Below are 19,383 nucleotides of genomic sequence, written 5' to 3' on the forward strand. Positions count from 1 at the left end.
TAGCTGCACCAACATGTGTGTGTGTGTGTGTGTGAGTGAGTGAGTGAGTGAATGAGTGTGTGTGTGTGAGTGAGTGAGTGAGTGAGTGCACTGGTGTCTGATCACCCTCACTGGAAGTGCTAGGTGGTGTGGAAGCCTTGCAAAATGTCTCCACCTCTTTTTGTCTTTTCACCGTCATTCTGTGTTTTTGCTGTCTTTTCCTCCATGCTTTTCTGACATGTCTTTGCTCCCTGTCAAATAATTCACCGATACTCTTCAACTTTCCTTCTTCCCTTCGTTTCTTATTTCTTTCTTTCTTTTCTTAAGTATTATAATATTATATACAAGATACAAGATGGCGCCGCGGATGGCTGCCTCGGTGTGTAGCTCTTCAGTTCTTTTGTTGTTTTTGTTTGTTTGTTCTGTGTTTAGTAATATTTTTCTAGTCAGTTTTACCAGGGACGAACTGCTGAACATTCGGCAGCATATACCAGACAACCTTTTCCCGGTTTTAAAAAAAATATTCGTACGTTTTGCTGGACATTTTAGTCGGAGGCGCGGCTGTGTTGTTTAAACGCGCTAGGAGACGCAGGCAAGGGAGACGAGCAGGCACGCTGATCAGGCTCTGTTGGCACGGCTTTCGAACAGTACTGCCGAGTATTCATCTAGTGAATCTCCGCTCTCTTCTTAACAAAATGGACGAACTACATCTTTTCACCCGCACAAACAAGGACTTTTCAAACTCTGCTGCCTTGTGCTTCACAGAAACCTGGCTGAGTGAAGCCATTCCGGACAGCGCGTTACATCTGCCGGGCTTTCAGCCGTTCAGAGCGGATCGCATCGCGGAGTTAACGGGGAAAATGAGAGGCGGTGGAACATGCTTTTACATTGGAAGTTGGTGTACAGATGTAACAATGGTAAAGAGGGATGTGCTGTCCTATTTTGGAAGCACTCTTTATTAACTGTAAGCCTTTCTACTCGCCGCAGGAGTTTTCCTCGTTTATTCTGGTGAGTGTGTATATCGCGCCAAATGCATGTGTGACAACAGCTGACTGATCAAATCACAGACACAGCACAACAATACCTGGACTCAGTTATTATTATACTCACAAATTACAGGACTCCTACCCCCAACCCTGTGGTGGACCAACAACTGGCTGATGACCTGAATGTGCTCTACTGCACATTTGAAAGGCTCAATCTCACACCCCACACCCACTCTGACCTTCACTTCACACAAACACCAACACCTCCTGCAACCCCCCTCCTCCCCCCTCCTGCTACTCAGCCTGCACTTAAGATCTGTGAAGATGATGTGAGCCGGGTCTTTTGGAAACAAAAGACGAGAAAAGCAGGGACATATGCAAGGATCCTTTTTGTGGACTTCAGTTCAGCTTTCAACACCATCATCCCAGCTATACTCCAGAATAAATTACACCAACTCTCTGTTCTCATGTCTATCTGTCAGTGGATTACCAGCTTTCTGACAGACAGGCAGCAGCTTGTGAGACAGGGGAAACTCACTTCCAGCACCTGTACAATCAGCACTGGTGCCCCCCAGGGATGTGTGCTCTCCCTACTGCTCTTCTCCCTCTACACCAATGACTGCATCGCCAAGGACCTCTCTGTCAAGCTCCTGAAGTTTGCAGATGACACCACTGTCATCGGCCTCATCCGAGATGACGATGAGTCTGAATACAGAACCCCAACACTGACCCCCCTCACCATTCTAAACAGCAATGTGGCAGCAGTGGAGTCATTCAGGTTCCTGGGCACTACCATCTCACAGGACCTGAAGTGGGAGACACACATTGACTCCATTGTGAAAAAGGCCCAGCTGAGGTTGTACTTCCTTTGCCAGCTGAGGAAGTTCAACCTGCCACAGGTGCTGCTGATACAGCAGTCATTGAGTCTGTCCTCTGCACTTCAATAACTGTCTGGTTTTGGTTCGGCTACGAAATCAGACATCAGAAGACTACAAAGGACAGTTCGGACTGCTGAGTGGAGTATTAGTTGCCCCCTGCCCCCCCTTCAAGATCTATACACTTCCATAGTGAGGAAAAAGGCTGGAAAAATCACTGTGGGCCTCACTCACCCTGCCCATTACCTTTTTGTACTGTTGCCTTCTGGCTGACGCTTCAGAGCTATGAGTACCAGAACTGTCAGGCACAGGAACAGTTTTTTCCCTCAGGCTATCCATCTCATAAACAGTTAAATTGCCCCATTGAGCAATAACTATGTGCAATACACAGATTAGTCTTTTTTATATTTATCCAACACATCCACCTTTTCTGCCATTTCATTCTGCTGAAAAAAAACAAAAAAAAAAACATCTGCAACAAACAAATTCTAGTGTTGCAGATTGTTTCTGAATTGGGTTGCTAGGAGACATCTCTGGTGACATTCAAACACCTGCTAAGCTAACGGGAGTGTTGCAGTTTTGTTTCCTTTAACGACATCTTTCGAGCATCTGGCATTGGAATGCCTTTAGTCAGAGATCGAAGATATCAAGTGGAATATTCCACATCCGATTTGAATAGAACACAGCTTCTGTACCTAAACTCATCTTCACCCCTCACCCAAAGAGATTTAGCTAGTATTAGCTATACATATTAGCTACCTATGTATTTACTGTTTTTAGGGTGCTAGTTTCAGTTGCTTGCCAGCCATTTGCCACCTAGCTAGGTGTGCAAGCTACCTAATTTATTTCACGTATATTGAGGGATGTAGCTAATGCAGTGTTAACTTTGTGAGAGATTGAGGGGACAGGGCATGTAGTGACAAATTGTTGTTCCCAAGTTACGTTTTTGCTTGTGATAAACAATGAGACAGGCCACATAAAGCTATGTAGCTAATGTATCTAAAGTTACATTACATCAACATTAGCTAATGTCAGCTCTGACATACACGCTACACACCGTGGTACCGCTCCCTCACTTGGGTGAGAGAGCTAGAGATGTGACAGCAGAGAGTGGAGACAGAGTAATGTATCTCCACTTATATGAAACATTTACATTTTAAATAGGCTGCTTTGCTTATGTTTGGCATTCTTTGTTCTATTTTCTAGATTTAGCTATGTGGTTAGCAAATTGCACACATTTATACAAGGCTTGTTGTTGGTTCAAAAACAACAAAAAACTTACAATATTGTTTAAGAAAAGACAGAGAAAAGTGAATCATTTTGTATATATTTTCTGTACTTGATGGTTTCTGGGGGAAGAGTCATCCAGAAAACCTGATGCGATGCTTGCACAAAAATTTTATTATTTTAGGTGGATGGTAAAACTTGGAAAATGAGTGTTGAATAAAGATAAAGTTGATTTCAGCTCCTTAGTGTTTGTTTGTATTTGTTTGCTCATAGAAAACAAAGGAAAATTCACACACATAAAATTCACCTCTGCAATGCCTTTTGATTATTTTATCAAGACATTTCTCATGGTACACTGATACATACACCCCCCACACACACACACACGTTGGTGCGGCTATCCTTATGAGGACTCTCTATAGACATAATGATTTTTATACTGTATATTAATTGTATTTTAACTATAGTTCCCTATCTGTCACTCACTCGACACTAGGGGTCACTCTTGGGAGCCCGAGACACCTCTGGTCTTTGATAAAAGGCCAGTGAAAATTGGCGAGTGGTATTTGCATACCACTCCCCCGGACATACGGGTATAAAAGGAGCTGGTATGCAACCACTCATTCAGATTTTCTCTTCGGAGCCGAAAGGTCAATGTTTACTTAGCTGACTGTTCATTCACCTCTGCTGGATCTGACGGCGCATTTCAGCGGCTTCTCCCTCCTCTGCACTGGTGCACTGCATAGAACGCCCCTAGGCGCTTCAGCAGAAAAAAAAAGAGAGTATATTTTTCTAAAAGAGTATATTTCTCTAAAGAGCGGCACACACGGAACATCTTTTTAAAGACGCATCTTTTTAATGATGCCTTTCCGATTGTGTGTTATTCCTGGTTGCGGTCGTTACCTCTCAACTTCTCACGGTCACGATTGCTGTCTTTCATGTCTGGCCACGCGGAGACAGCGTTCGTGGATGGATCACGTTCTCACTGCGAGAACATGACCATGGCAACGTTGCGGTCACGGCTTGCTTTTGTAAGAAAGATTTGGCGCTCCAGCGGCGGTCTCCCTGCCCCTGCGCGCTCAGCTGTGGCACAAATCCGCCCCCAGTGTGACAGTCTCCACGGGTCACGAGGACAGGCCTCTTCCTCCCCCATCCCAGGCTGTTCCGGGGATGGTCACAAAGAGCCTGGTAAGTGCTTCGATGTCCCTGAACTCAGCACGGCCACACCATGGCGTGGCACCTCGAGCTCCGCCCCGCTGCGAGGCCCCACCTGCCGGTACGTCCGACGAGAATGTCCCCTTGGTCCCCCTCGCCCGGAGCTTGGATGCGTGGCTTGCGCTTTCCAATCCGTCACAATGGATGATCCGGACCGTCCGACTCGGCTACGTGATTCAGTTCACCAGGCGTCCACCCAGGTTCAGCGGCATCCACTTCACCTTGGTGAAGGGCAAGAAAGCTGCAACCTTGTGCGCAGAGATCGCTGCCCTCCTACGGAAGGATGCGATAGAGCCTGTCCCTCCGTCCGAGATGAAGAAGGGGTTTTTACAGCCCCTACTTCATTGTACTGAAAAAAAGGCGGTGGGTTGCGGCCAATCTTGGACCTGTTAGTACTGAACCGGGCTTTACACAGACTCCCGTTCAAGATGCTGATGCAAAAACGCATTCTGGCGAGTGTCCGGCATCAAGATTGGTTCGCGGCGGTAGACCTGAAGGACACCTACTTCCACGTCTTGATTCTACCTCGACACAGACCCATCCTGCGGTTTGCATTCGAGGGTCGGGCGTATCAGTACAAGGTCCTCCCTTTCAGTCTGTCTTTGTCCCTTGCATCTTCACGAAGGTCGCAGAGGCAGTTCTTGCCCCATTAAGGGAAGTGGGCATTCGCATTCTTAACTATCGCGACGATTGGCTAATCCTAGCCCACAAGCAGGCCGGGTGTATCACTTGCGCATAGCGCCTTTCACCTCCCCTGAGCTGAAGACGTGCGCTGTTAACTCCCAGTAGTGTTCACAAACTGTGTTCCCTGGTTGATTTCCTCCGAGCCCTGTGGCAGACGAGTGTTCGGAGAGACTCGATGCCGGCCCAGTACATGTGCTAACTAAAACCCTGCACTAGGGTAGGTGCTTCGCATGTGGCGGTTCCCCGTAGGTAACCCCATGCGATGTATCTTCCGTTAATTCGTTTCCCTGTTGGCAAACGGCGTCTTCCTTGCTCGTAGTAACTCCTCCCCCGTAGGGTAGTGTAGGTGCTACTGGTTGTTTAAATCAGTTTTACTATTAGAAATAATCGATAATTAATTGTTATTAATTATGGAATAATCAAATAACAATTAAATAACTAAATAGAATTTAACAAACTATTCTCCAGAAATGATCAATAATTAATTGTTATTAATTATGGAATAATCAAATAGCTAAATAGTAATTAAATAGAATTTAATTCATTAAACTCTATTCTCGGGGCACCACTCTTTGAAAAGAGAAAAATGATAGCAAGTTACTGACTGAGTCTCATAGAATAAAATCTACCCTGTAGGTTGAGTATCTTAATTGTTAATCAAAATAATCAAAGGGGAAACCTAGTTCAATTATTTTGATACACAAATCCAACAGTAATCTAGTTACAGTTAGTTTCTAATACCAACAACATAATAGTACTCTGAGGTAACTTGGGAGTTCTTCACGTGGCAGAGGTTGGCTTCAACACAACATTCAAACAAAAACAAACAGGAGTACTTATAATATAACAAGATTTATTATAAACAAGCAGTAGTGAACACAGCCAATACTATCCGAATATAATCCAGTTAAAATCAATGATATCCTAAGCTAACAGTGGAGCTATATGCTAGTGTGTGTGTGTGTGTGTGTGTGTGTGTGTCCCGGTGTGGTAACCAAGGAATCAAAATGGAGGATCAGGTTCAAAATGGAGGGTTAAATCCAAAATGGAGCTAATACCACGTGCGGGTGGAAATGAGCGGACACACTAAGGGACTGACGGAACAGGCGGGAGAATTTGGCGGCCGGCCAGTGAACACAGCCAATACTATCTGAATATAATCCAAAAATAAAATCAATGATATCCTAAGATAACAGTGGAGCTATATGATTGTGTGTGTGTGTGTGTGTGTGTGTGTGTCCAGGTGTGGTAACAAAGGAATCAAAAAATGGAGGATCAGGTTCAGAATGGAGGGTTAAGTCCAAAATGGAGCTGATCCCATGTGCGAATGGAAATGAGCGGACACACAAAGGAACTGACGAAACAGGCGGGAGAATTTGGTTCACCAGCCTGAGTCGAACACAAACTGAGGCGCCGCTCACTCAATGAATATCAATGAGAGAGAGAGAGTGAGAGCGAGCGGGAGCGAGGAAGAATGCATGCAGTTTAGTTAAGGGTAACCGCTCGTAACAGCGGGACTGAATTACTAGTTCAAATCACTCAACAAAACAAATGTAACCCCAAAAGAAACTAAAACAAATATCCCCACTTGAAACAGCGAGCAGAGTTTAACATACAAATATATATATATTCAAAACATCAGCATTTAGAATCAAAAATACGATTTAGATTCACAAGAAAAGTCACAGTTTCTAAACTAAATCTGCCCAGATATCAAGCCTTACTTGGGAAATCCTGTGTGATTTCAGTAGGTTTGTCCGTTGGAATTCCTGTTGCATTGAGCGGTCAGGAGAAACGGTCTGGATGGTTCCTTTTCTTACGCTCGTCAGCGGAAAGACGCGTCTCTGCTTTATTCTTCGGATCCAGCAGTGGGGAAGAATGCAGATAGTCAATGTTGAATGAAAAAGAGGGAGAAGGGAAACTGGTCGCCTTTCCGTTTTTCAAAATAAATTCACTGTTGCTTTACAGTTAAACTGAACCAGTTGATATAAGTATACTATAAGACTTGAACAAAGCTAAGTTAATCTTACTCTACCGTGGCCAAATGGCGAGGTTAGAAAAACGTGGTCACTTTGTTCTCAGTCCAAACGGAGGGAAAACTCCTTCAGTACGTGCACAGTACAGATGTCCCTCTAGAGCCAGGCAGAGCTTAGCACAGAGAGAGCGAAATTCATCTGTCCACGGGTTTTGTTGACGAGATGACGTCATCGGTCGTAGGCCACTCGACCAATGGCGTTTAAGCCTGGGTCCATGGGCGGGACTTCGCATCCAGTTGTGAATTTGTGAAGGACCTTGGGAAACTGAGTTCAATGTCTCTCCTTTTGACCATAGAACAAAGGGCCATGCGGTCTCTGCTGCCATTTTAAGTGGGCCAAGGCCCTACAGTAGGACCTACCATGGGACTTCTCCACATGGCATACTGCTGACATATTTCCACTTAAACACCCCCCCCCCCCCCCCAACTAGACCTGGTCGGCCCAGTCAGATAATCCCCCTTTTTTAGGGAGTGGGAAAAAAATGGGGATAAGAGGCCACGACTGGGCTAGCCCGTCTCTAACTTTTGGGTAGTCAGCTTGTCCCAAAGGGCCGTTCGACACTCGTAACAGTGTTGGGGGAGGTTACGTGTCAGCCTGGTGCGCTGGCTACAAGGCACACAGTGGTCTGCCCATCACACACCGCCAGTTCACGTAACACAGTTCAGCCGGTTGTGGCGTTTTTGTATGTGGACCCCCCACATCGACACAACGTCGAGTGAGTGACAGATAGGGAATGTCCTGGTTATTTGCATAACCTCCATTCCCTGATGGAGGGAACGAGACGTTGTGTCCCTCCTGCCACAATGCTGAACTACCCGCTGAAATGGCCGGGACCTTGTCTCGGCTCCTCAGCATAAAACCTGAATGAGTGGTTGCATACCAGCTCCTTTTATACCCGTATGTCTGGGGGAGTGGTATGCAATTTTCATTGACCTTTTATCAAAGACCAGAGGTGTCTTGGGCTCCCAAGAGTGACCCCTAGTGTCACTACATTGACACAACGTCTCGTTCCCTCCATCAGGGAACGGAGGTTACACAAGTAACCAGGACGATTCTATCCCCTAACCCTACCCCTAAACCTAACCCTGACATATAAACGTTATGCATTTTTATATTTAAAAAAAAAAAAACATTGTTTAGTATGTTTGTTTTAAGCGATTTGAGGAATGGGGACACTAGAAATATCCTCATAAACCAAATTTATAGCATAATACCCTTGTAATTAACAGTTTGTAATCTAAAAAATATTCCTTGTAATAACCCAAACCCACCTGCATACACACACACACACACACACACACACACACACACACATATATATATATAGATGGTAATAAAAGAGGTGAATGAATAGGAATCTTCATTTGTTTTCTGTGGGTGTTTTTATGGGAATGTGGATATTTCGGATCAATCTGAGAAGTGCCTACGGTGCATGTTCCACATTTTATCGTAAGTATGTCATGCAGTGTGGGACTCGCACTGGTCTGGTCTTGGTCTTGACTCGGTCTCACCCTGCCTTGGTCTTGGTCTTGACTTGGTCTCAACCCCTCAAAGTCTTGGTCTTGTCTCGGTCTCGAAACACTCTGGTCTTGGTCTCGGTTTAGGTGGTCTTGACTACAACACTGGTCGACGTGGGGGGCCCGGGTTGCTCAGCAAGTAAAGATGCTGACTACCACACCTGGAGTCACAAGTTCAAATCCAGGGCATGCTGAGTGACTCCAGTCAGGCTTCCTAAGCAATCAGTTGGCCCAGTTGCTAGGGTGGGTAGAGTCATGTTGGGTTAACCTCCTTGTGGTCACTATAATGTGGTTCTCGCTCTCGGTGGGGCGCGTGGTGGGTTGTGCGTGGATGCCGAGGAGAATATGTGAGCCTCCACCCAAGCCATATTTCAGAAATATGATACAAATCACATATCCCATACAGAGACTGCACTGTCAGAGTGTTGGGAATATTCACATATAATTTATACATGTAAAAACATGATATTAGAAATAAAAAATCCAACATTTTAAAAGAGAACAAAACATCACCGTTGTTTAAGCCAATGAGCATTAAGCTGTGTTGTCAGCAAATAATTTCCCATCGTGCTTGCAGAAAAAGCCACTGCGCCACCTGCCTGCTACAACTGCAACCACCTCGCTCTCATGGGAGTATTTTTGACATGTACGTTGTCATGATATCACAGCAAGTCAGACAGATTTCTAACCGGCATGCACATGTCGGTGATCACTGGTGATTGGTTCTGCGCAGAAATTGCTGACCTCAAATGAACCTAAAAATTTTTGAGAGTTTTCGCCGAACTGGAGGTGTCAGATTAAACACCATGGTACTCTTATTTCTGCCATAGACTGACATAGCAGAACTAGTAAGAATAATATGTGAATTATGCAATTGCGAACGCAGCCCATGAAACACGTAACGGTTTTCGCATTGTGAGTCTAGCCAATCCTGAATGAGCTGTGTCATCATTCAGAGCTTGTGCAGCTCCTCTGGAGCAACTGCAGAGGCTGCACAAGCCGGCTGCTCTCGAATCGCTCTTGCGGTACTTTGATGGCATACGTAACGGTGACGTGCTGGTTCAAGTCAAAACAAAATTTATAACCGACATACACTGCTTCAAGTCCGGTTAGGTTCGGTCTGCGCAGTGCTGCATGAAGTCGAACACACTTAACATCAAAGGTTGTGACATACGTGGTTTAGGCTTTCCATTGATTTTCAGCAAATCTACATCATGGGTGTTCTCGATATTATTCATGAGAAGGTGTGGCCTTTACCCTTTGATAAGTGAGTCGTTGTCATGCATGTGACCAGCGCTTTAAACTCTCAAGCGCCATCAGTCAGTTGAAAGAGTTGATAGCACTGTGACGCGAGTTCCCCCCGTTGCTGACAGAGGGACAGGACAGGCTTTCATTCAAAGGCAACACCTTTTAAATGTTCGCGCAGGGGGCCTGGGCAGTTTAGCAAGTATTGACGCTGACTACCACCCCTGGAATCGTGAGTTCGAATCCAGGGTGTGCTGAGTGACTCCAGCCAGGTCTCCTAAGCAACCAAATTGGTCCAGTTGCTAGGGAGGTCCTCGTGGTCACGATTAGTGGTTCTCGCTCTCAATGGGGTGCGTGGTAAGTTGTGCATGGATCGCAGAGAGTAGCATGAGCCTCCACGTGCTGGGAGTCTCCACGGTGTCATGCACAATGAGCCATGTGATAAGATGCGCGGATTGACGGTCTCAGAAGCGGAGGCAGATTGACAGTCTTAGAAGCGGAGGCAACTGAGACTTGTCCTCCGCCACCCGGATTGAGGTGAGTAACTGCACCACAACGAGGACCTACTAAATAGTGGGAATTGGGCATTCCAATTTGGGGAGAAAAATAAATAAAAAAATTAATGTTTGCACTGCATGCATTTATTAACATGAGTGTTTCGAGATATGCGGTGATGTGCGGTGTCTCTGACTGGGACTTGTAAGAGACGTGGTTTACATTGATTGTCCCAGACACAAACACTATCCATCCATCCATCCATCCCTAAAGTAAGTGTGTTAACCAATCAAAGCACTTATATTTGTAAATTATCGTCTTGGAAAAAGTCTCAAAAGTTATTAAAGTGTAAAAAACATAAAAATATTCTCAATACGGACTACAAGGCTTGGCATTTATTTGCATATTAAATTACAGGTATAAATGACCAGTGTGAGTAATCTATTGTGAGCTTACAAAACAGTATATAATTTATTTGTGCATTCTGTTACGAGCAATTGTGAGTATCTTTGATGCTGATAACTGCATTATTAAAATAAAACTGACTTGAATCAGACAGTTGTTGGGTTCACTTCCCCTTCACCCCTTACTCCGCTGCTGATCATCAAATAAAGAATAAATAAAAATAAAATAAATAGCTAAATAAACATCAGTACTGTTTAGTATCAGTCAAATGCTGACCATTTAAATAAAGAATAAATACAAATAAAATAAATAGCTAAATAAATAGCTAAATAAACATCAGTACGGTTTAGTATCAGTCAAATGCTGACTATATTAATACTGCCAAGTCAAGATAAACAGCGGCAGCAGTGTTACACAGTATTCTGCTATACAAGTTCAGGGGAAACTTTCAGCGGTGGAAAACCAGACTTCTAAATATTACATTTTGTAAATGCAACAACTGGAATTGTTCAGTTGAAGGGGGTACCAAACTGTGAATCCTGAACAAAACAGTTTAGTGAATACATGTTTACTCATTAGCTTCCACTCAGCTGACAATAATGAAAGTAGCTACGTGCTTAGCTAGTTAGCTATAAGCTCGTTGTCACGGAGAGTAAAAGACGGACGTTGTTTATTTTACTTTCCAGCATTGTGTCTCGCCAACTAGGTAACAACATAGCATGAAATCAACATCTCACTGTTGTCTGCTGAGCTGCAAAAAGATGCTCTGATGTTTACCTTTCAATCTGCTACATTACTGACTGCACTGACAAACTATAGCTGGCTAACAGCAAACAGACATGAGTGACATGGTTGTCAGGGACATGGTTAATGTTATATTAGTTATATTGAAAAGGGAAAATGATGGGGTCATTGTTTATTAAGTTTCCAGCATGTATTTCACAAACTAGTTAACTTACAGAGACACCGCTCAACTCCACCCTGTCTGCAGAGCCACCATCAGCTCAGAGTCAGCTCTGTAAACAATGGAGTCGGAGCGCTCTCTGCTGGACAAACTACGCTATGACACCAATTCTAAAGCATTGTTTTCTGCATTATATGTTCTGAAAAGAAGTTTTCGTATTGGCGCTTATTGGTAAAATATACGCCGATACCGAAATATCGGTGAAAGGCTAATATCGGCCGACTATTTGTCTGTAAACCTCCTTGCCCTAAGTGATGTTACACACACTGTAACACTGCATCTCGTCGAAATGGGAGTTGAAGATTTCCGCACCAAATTCCAAGTTAGAAGTCCGACATAAAGTGTCATTCCGTTGCACTTTCCCCAGTTGAAAAGTGGAAATTCAGACTCTCAGAGTTGAATGGAATGCTTCATGAATTATCGCAGCAACAATACGGAGCATTGCGGCTTTCCCCACAGGAGCGAACACTTGGGGAGACACACCAGGCGTGTGGCAGTGGACTCAACGCATATACAGCAGGCAAGTGTTTCAAACAGCTAGACAGAGCGCAGCTAAATGGAACAGAATGCAGCGTCTTCAAAACCGAAAGTGATTTGATAATAGACTGTTCAGACAGTCACAAAAAAAATGGGTGCATGCTTACTAAGATTACTACGGTAACCTGAAGGAAGAACAGACAGACGTGCTTTGTGCCCATTCTTTCATTGAGTTGGGCAGCGAACCTTCACATAATGACAAAATATGATGCATTATATTTTGATTATGCAATCTTTTGTGCATTTTGTAACAGATTATTTTATAATAGCCTATAAAAATGAATAGACGATACACTGGAACAACAAGACGCAATTCAGCAGCCAAAGACGTTTTTCAGACATGTTATTATATATACAGTTATTTACATGTCATTGCCCCTCGAGTACTTGACGAGTATTAATCAGAGTACTCGAGTAGACAAAATGATCAAAATGCCCATCCCTAGTTAACAGCATCGATATTCTCACAATTACTTTTTAAAATTATACACTGTTTTGTAAGCTCACAATACATTACTCACACTGGTAATTTATATCTGTAATTTAATATGCAAATAAATGGCAAGGCTTTTTTTACACTTTAATAACTTTTGAGACTTATTCCAGGATGTTGATTCACAAATATAAGTGCTTAGATTGGTTAAAGGGGTCATGAATTGAGAAATTAAATTTTCTTTGATCTTTTGACATATAAGAGGTCATAGTACTATAAAAACACACTGTAAATTTCAGAACTCAAAACTTATTCGTTAGTCCAAAAAAAAAAAAAAAGGCTTTATTGAAACCAATATTCCTAAACGACTCGTTTTCTACTTCCTCGTCTGTATTACGTAATAGAGATGAATACATCAGCACAAGTCTGCCTCAGCATAAACAGGTCAATGCCTACTTCATCATCACCTCTTTGGCGGTGATGAGATGAGTGTTGGCGCGGCAGGGATAAACACAGGGATTATTGGTGCAACAAGAGGTTAGAGATGCCTGCAAAGATTACAAAATGTTTTGCAGTGCCAGGTTGTGGAAAAATAGACTCTTTGCATTTGATTCCTAATGATCCTAACATTAAAGAGTGGCTGGCGTTTCGGTCCCGGATCGGACAGTAAGACAGTGTTTGATTGTTCGCTTTATATTACTGTGGATTCTTTTTCAAACAAGACACAGTTCGACGCAGGCTTTGCAGAGAGACTTAAATTAAAAGTTGATGCAGTGCCAACTATATTGATCCTTGTGATTTCAGTCAAACGTGTGTTAGTTTTAATGCGTGCTTCGTGTATCTTGTCACATTCAGCTTTCAATAATAATTGCCCGTAGCATGTTCTCATTGTTTTACTTGAATATTGCTTTCAGAGTGCCACAAATGCTCACAGAGTATTGATTGATTGTAATGAATAATGTATGCATTTGTCACTACACTGAATATATGATGAATGATGAATATATGATGAACGATGAATATATGAAGAATGACAGTGCGACAAACACCGGTAAGTTTTATCCTGTATACGTTTACATGTTTACAGGATGTTACTTTGCTCAGCAACACGTAGCAGTGGGAGCTGGATCTGGCAGGCACTGGTAACATAAGGATATGTATCCCAAGATTAAGACATGGAAACAAATAGAATAATATTAGCGTAGATGCCATTCACTTTAAAACAGGATTATAGAATATGAGAAAGTGTTTCCGGTTCCAGCAGACCTAACTAATGCAGCATAACTATGAGTTAATGGATAAATTAGGTGTATGCCTGGCTGAAAACAGGAGTCTATAGTCTAGATTAAACTGAGAGAGTGTGTCCCGAACCACATTAGGAAGATGGATAACCTGGATCATAGTTTAGGAGCCAAATACGAAAAGGATCTACCTCATGTGGATTTTGATATTCTAGGTATTATTAACAGGCCAGAATTATGCAGTCATAGTGAATGTGATGGAATACAGCTTGATAGAGGGTCACTTAAGTACTGTGGAGCTAGACCATTCAAAGCTTTGTTAGTAGTTAACAGAATTTTAAAATTAATACAAAATTTAACAGGTAGCCAATGTAGTGATGATAAAGTTGGGCAGTTTTTTAGACATGCATACAATTAGGTCTATGCAGTTACAGTAATCACAATAGAAGAATGTGTAATCAGTAGGGGTGTAACGGTACATGTATTCGTCCCGAACCGTCACAGTACTGACGTCACGGTTTGGTGCATGCAGTCAGACAAAGAATACATCTGAGTCAGTCACAGGCAATCCACAATCCAATCCAGAAGGTGGCACAGGCGGTAATGCAACGCTGTTTGCTAACTGCCACAACAGGAAAAAGAGAAGAAGAGACCATCTATGCACCAATCCAAAACAAGAATGGCTTCTCCTAATGCACAAGTTTTATTTTTCATTATTCTATTTATTTTGTACTTTTATAACACAAGAGATGCTTTTCAGTTTTGTAGCTGATCAAATACCTTTTGTTTTTTATCAACCCTACAAAAAAATATGGCCTATGCAAGAGTGCATTCTGTTTACTGCTTAGTGCTTAATACACTAAAGGAGTCTGTACTGTACCAACTACCAAACTGTAATTTGCACTACCGTCTGTTCAAAATAAATGAAAAGAAACCTAGCATTAGGGATTTGTTGCTTTTTCCTGTTGTACCGAACTCGTATCGAACCGTGAACCCAAAACCAAGGTACATACCGAACCGTGACTTCTGTGTACCGTTACACCCCTAGTAATCAATAAATCACATTATCAGCATGTGCTATTTCGAAACCGCAGCCAGCTTAAATTTTACTCAGAATTCTATGATGTTTAATTCACTATTCTAATTAGTGCACATCTTGCACACTGATGTGATCTCGCTAATCAAAAATGGTGTGCGCAAAAAAGGTACCAGTAAATGAACAGAACAGAAATTGGGAAAGTGAATAAAGAATATAGAAAAAGAAAAAGGAATAAAGAAAGACCTGAAGCTATCATCTATCACCTGCAGTTGACCTATAGCAAAGATGATTGTTTTCCCTCCTGAAATATATTTTTGAACACTGACATTTTGAAGCAGCTTTTGAATGTTAAATTTATGAATAAGAAAAAACATTTGCCAAAATCGCAATTAAAATCACAATAGCTATCAAAATATGGCAGTATGATTTATTTTTTGTCCATATTGCACAGCCCTGCAGACAATCTCCCATGAAGCAGATCTAGACAGGTGATGCTGGTGAGGAGGAGGGTTTCAGTAAAAAAAAAAAAAAAACTTGTAGCGCACTGCAGTGAGACCTGCTTACCTTAAAATGACAGAGCAATTATGGAGTGTGTGAGCCGACTGCCTAACAGATTACATGTTCCAAGAACTATCAGCTTGTGCCATGTAGAGTTTCATGACTGAACTCAAAATCATTGAGTATTATGCTATTATAAAAATTGTAATTTTTAATAAAAGTTTAGTGTTTCTCATATTTATTATTCAATGCTATGTATCCTCTTTAATCTGTCTATCCCTTTTAATCACGTATCCTCTTGAATCTGCTCTTTCTTCATAGATATGTGGGCATCAATGCCTCTGATATCAACTATACAGCAGGACGCTACGACCCCTCAGTGAGACCACCATTTGATGCAGGATTTGAGGGAATTGGTACAGTGGTTGGCCTGGGCCTGAGTGCCAGCTCCCGCTACACTGTTGGTGATACTGTGGCCTATTTTGGTGAAGGAGCCTTTGCTGAGTACACTGTAGTATCTGCCAAAAAAGCTATAGCCATATGCACTGCAAGGCCAGAGTACCTGACTCTGCTCGTGAGTGCCGCCACAGCCCACATCGCCATACAGAGACTGGCAAAGTTGAAGGAAGGGGAGACGGTATTAGTTACCGCTGCTGCTGGCGGTACAGGACAGTTTGCTGTGCAGTTTGCCAAAATGGCTGGTTGCCATGTGGTAGGCACATGCTCCAGCAATGAGAAGGCCGGCTTTCTGAAGACCATTGGCTGCGATCGCCCCATAAACTATAAGATGGAGGACCTGGGCTCCGTACTACGCAAAGAGTATCCACGCGGTGTGGATGTGGTTTATGAGTCAATAGGTGGCAGAATCTTTGACTTGGCAGTGAATAATATGGCCATCCTGGGCAGACTGATAGTGATTGGGTTTATATCAGGCTATCAGAGTGCATCAGGACTGCAGCCAGTGAAAGGTGGTACATTACCAGTTAAACTATTGCAAAAATCTGCCACCGTTTCTGGCTTCTTCTTACCTCATTTCATGTCAGACTATAGAGAAGTGTTGAGCAGCCTGAAAGAAATGTTCGCTCAAGGAAAACTGATTTGTGAGGTGGACATGGGCGATTTGGACCCAGAGGGTCATTTTATGGGGCTTGAATCAGTTTATAGAGCTGTAGATTACATGTACGCTGGGAAGAACCTGGGAAAGGTTGTGGTAGAAGTGTCACCTCACAGTAAATTGTAATGAAAGCAAAGAATGTCATGAATGGAACTGCAATAACATCAAATTTCAAATTATATTTCAATAAAGAAGATTTGAGGTGCAAGTGATACTATTAAACCAGAATTAATTTTCAATTTAAATTTTAACCAGAACTTTAAGATTGACATTATATAAAAGTCAAGACAAGTCAAGATATTTTGTTGGTTAACAAGTGGTAATTGCTTTGTAATAATTTTTTTAGGGGGCTGAAAATCCATATAAATATACAGTTGTGGCCAAAAATATTGGTATCCTTGGTAAATATGAGCAAAGGCGGCTGTGAAAAATGTCTTTATTGTTAATCCTTTTGACCTTTCATTCAAAATATTCACAAAAATCTAACCTTTAATTGAAGTAGACTAATTGAAAGGAGGGAAAAATCTAATAATTAAATATTTTTCTCCAAAACATGTTTGCCACAATTATTGGCACAGTTAAATATATCTGAAGTATATTTCCATTCAATTTTAGTTTTACATTTTTAGTACATCTGGGTGACTAGGAACATGAAATTGTTCAGCCATGACTTTGTTTCACAGGGGTATAAATATGAGGTAACACAGGCCAAATTCCCTTAGCCATCCATCACAATGGGTAAGACCAAAGAATACATTTCTGATGTGTGGCAAAAGGTTGTTGAGCTTCATAAAATTGGATGTGGCTACAAGAAAATAGCTAAAGCATTTAAAACCATTTCCACCATCAGGGCAATAATTAAGAATTCCAATCAACTGGAGACATTAAGAATTGCCCTGAGGACGTGTGTCTATTAGAGGTCGACCGATAGTGTTACCGATAACTAAGCTGGGGAAACAGGCCGATAGCCGATTAATTGGCCGATAGTTTTTAAAATATGAATGAAAACTTTCCATTCAGTGTAAAATATAGTGCTGAACTTTAGTAAGTATCACTTTCAATGGCAATACCGCGGGAGGGGGATATACTTTTAGCTTACATCTTAAATTCATATGGTCATGGCATTAAATTGGTGAGGGATTGTTTTCTTCTTGCGTTTCATTTTAAAGTGAAGAGAAGGCATAATTTCTGTGCCACACGGCTTAGATCGCTCGGTATTCATTGAACAATATGCGGTAGATGGCGGTATGTGCTGCTTCATCTGTCAGTCACCCGAAGAAGAACTTGACAAACATGCGCAGATGAACCTTTTCTAAATTGCGCTATTTAGAAATGTAGTTCGATTGGACGGCCGATAGATACGTTGGAGAAATGGGGAAATGTTTATTCTAGCCTAAATGGACAAAAGACAAAAGGTTTGCGGGATGGTTATAGTCTGTACCATAGAATGTTTATCAAGCTTATTGTTCAACATATCGAAAGAATTTCCAGTTGAGTATGATGGGGATAAAAGCAGTCGAATCACACTTAGCCAGCACCAAACACAAACAGCAAGAAAGTGTCGCACAGACTTCTAACATTTTACAATATTTTTCTCAAGACTCAACTGCAACAAATACAAATAGTGTGTAAGCTTCATGTACACACGAATCTCCTGCTGCGACAGTTTCTTCCACACATGAATCTCCCGCCGTTACTTTCCCTCACACGAATCTCCCGCTGCAAAAACACCCAACCAAAATGACTTAAGGGTTGTATTTGGCAGCACATCAACACTGAAGTTGGAAGTGTTATGGGCAATGCGTACAGTATGCCCATAACACTCCTACAAATCAAACGACAAATCGAAAATATCTTTCGTGTTATGTTTCCTGATTCAGAATTGGCAGCAACATTTTCATGTGGAAAAGATAAAACGGGTTACTTGATGAAATTTGGAATAGCACCATTTATTATACAGCAGTTGATTTCAGAGGTGAGCAAAGACTCTTTTGTGATTATGTTCCACGAGAGCCTTAACAGAAGTACCAACAACAAACAGATGGATCTGCATATTCACCACTGGACTGGTGACTGCGTTCAGTCTCTATATTTTGGCTCTCAGTTCCTTGGACATGCTACAGCTCAGGATTTACTTCATAATTTTATGGTGAGTTTTATGCATGCGCAATCTCTTAACCTGTCAGCTTTTATGATTTGATTTTGTAACTGTCTGAACTCATATTAACAATAATTGTAACTAGGAAAGGTATATTTGCCAAAAAAGCAGTGTGTTTTACAAATCATGGTCTAGAGCTGCACATTAAAAGATCGCAATCTCGATTCAAACGGACATTCAGATCCAGAGAGAGCAGTTGACATGTATGAAACAGCTTCACAGTCTTTTCAAACACAGTTTCTTTTTTCTGTGTTACAATCATTCAAATAATAAAAGTACTGGGATAAAAGTTTATAGTTAGGATATAAACACCATCGCGATCAAAATTCAGTAAATCACATTTTCAAAGTAATTAGATGCTTCAAATAAAGATTATATCATTACATCATTAGGCCAGTGGGTGGCGACAAGTGACTGTTAAAATTATTTGTCATTCATTTATTCAAAAGATTCGTTCAAACACGCTGATTCATCCAGTAATGAAACAAGTGAAGCCTTAATGAGTGAGTCATTGAATCATACATTCAACAAATTAATAAATAATTTTTAGACTGAAACAATTACAATTTTGTCAGAACCTCTAGTATTACATGTTAATTTGCTTAGTTGTCTAATGTTTTTTTCTTCAGAATCATAGAAGAACTGTGATCACTATTTTTTTTTTTTTTTTTTTTTTAAATCACGAGGCCCAATTTATCCAGAATGGTGCAGCTCTGTCATGGTCTGAACATGTTA

General features: G+C 41.8%; 1 protein-coding gene across 4 annotated transcripts in view; it reads left to right on the plus strand.

Moving 5' to 3' along the window:
- Positions 1–19,383, plus strand: part of LOC127453886 (prostaglandin reductase 3-like) — a 37,403-nt gene that overhangs the window by 15,254 nt on the left and 2,766 nt on the right. For 2 of the 4 annotated variants that reach the window (XM_051720638.1, XM_051720637.1), the window contains exon 2: positions 15,698–18,639. In XM_051720638.1, coding sequence (XP_051576598.1) covers positions 15,698–16,616 — 919 coding nt within the window. In that variant the 3' untranslated portion in view covers positions 16,617–18,639. Of the gene's footprint in view, positions 1–15,697; positions 18,640–19,383 lie in introns of those variants that run through there. The other 2 variants (XM_051720636.1, XM_051720634.1) reach the window with 1 other exon arrangement.

This window comes from Myxocyprinus asiaticus, chromosome 16, assembly GCF_019703515.2.
Source record: "Myxocyprinus asiaticus isolate MX2 ecotype Aquarium Trade chromosome 16, UBuf_Myxa_2, whole genome shotgun sequence".
Taxonomy (NCBI): domain Eukaryota; kingdom Metazoa; phylum Chordata; class Actinopteri; order Cypriniformes; family Catostomidae; genus Myxocyprinus; species Myxocyprinus asiaticus.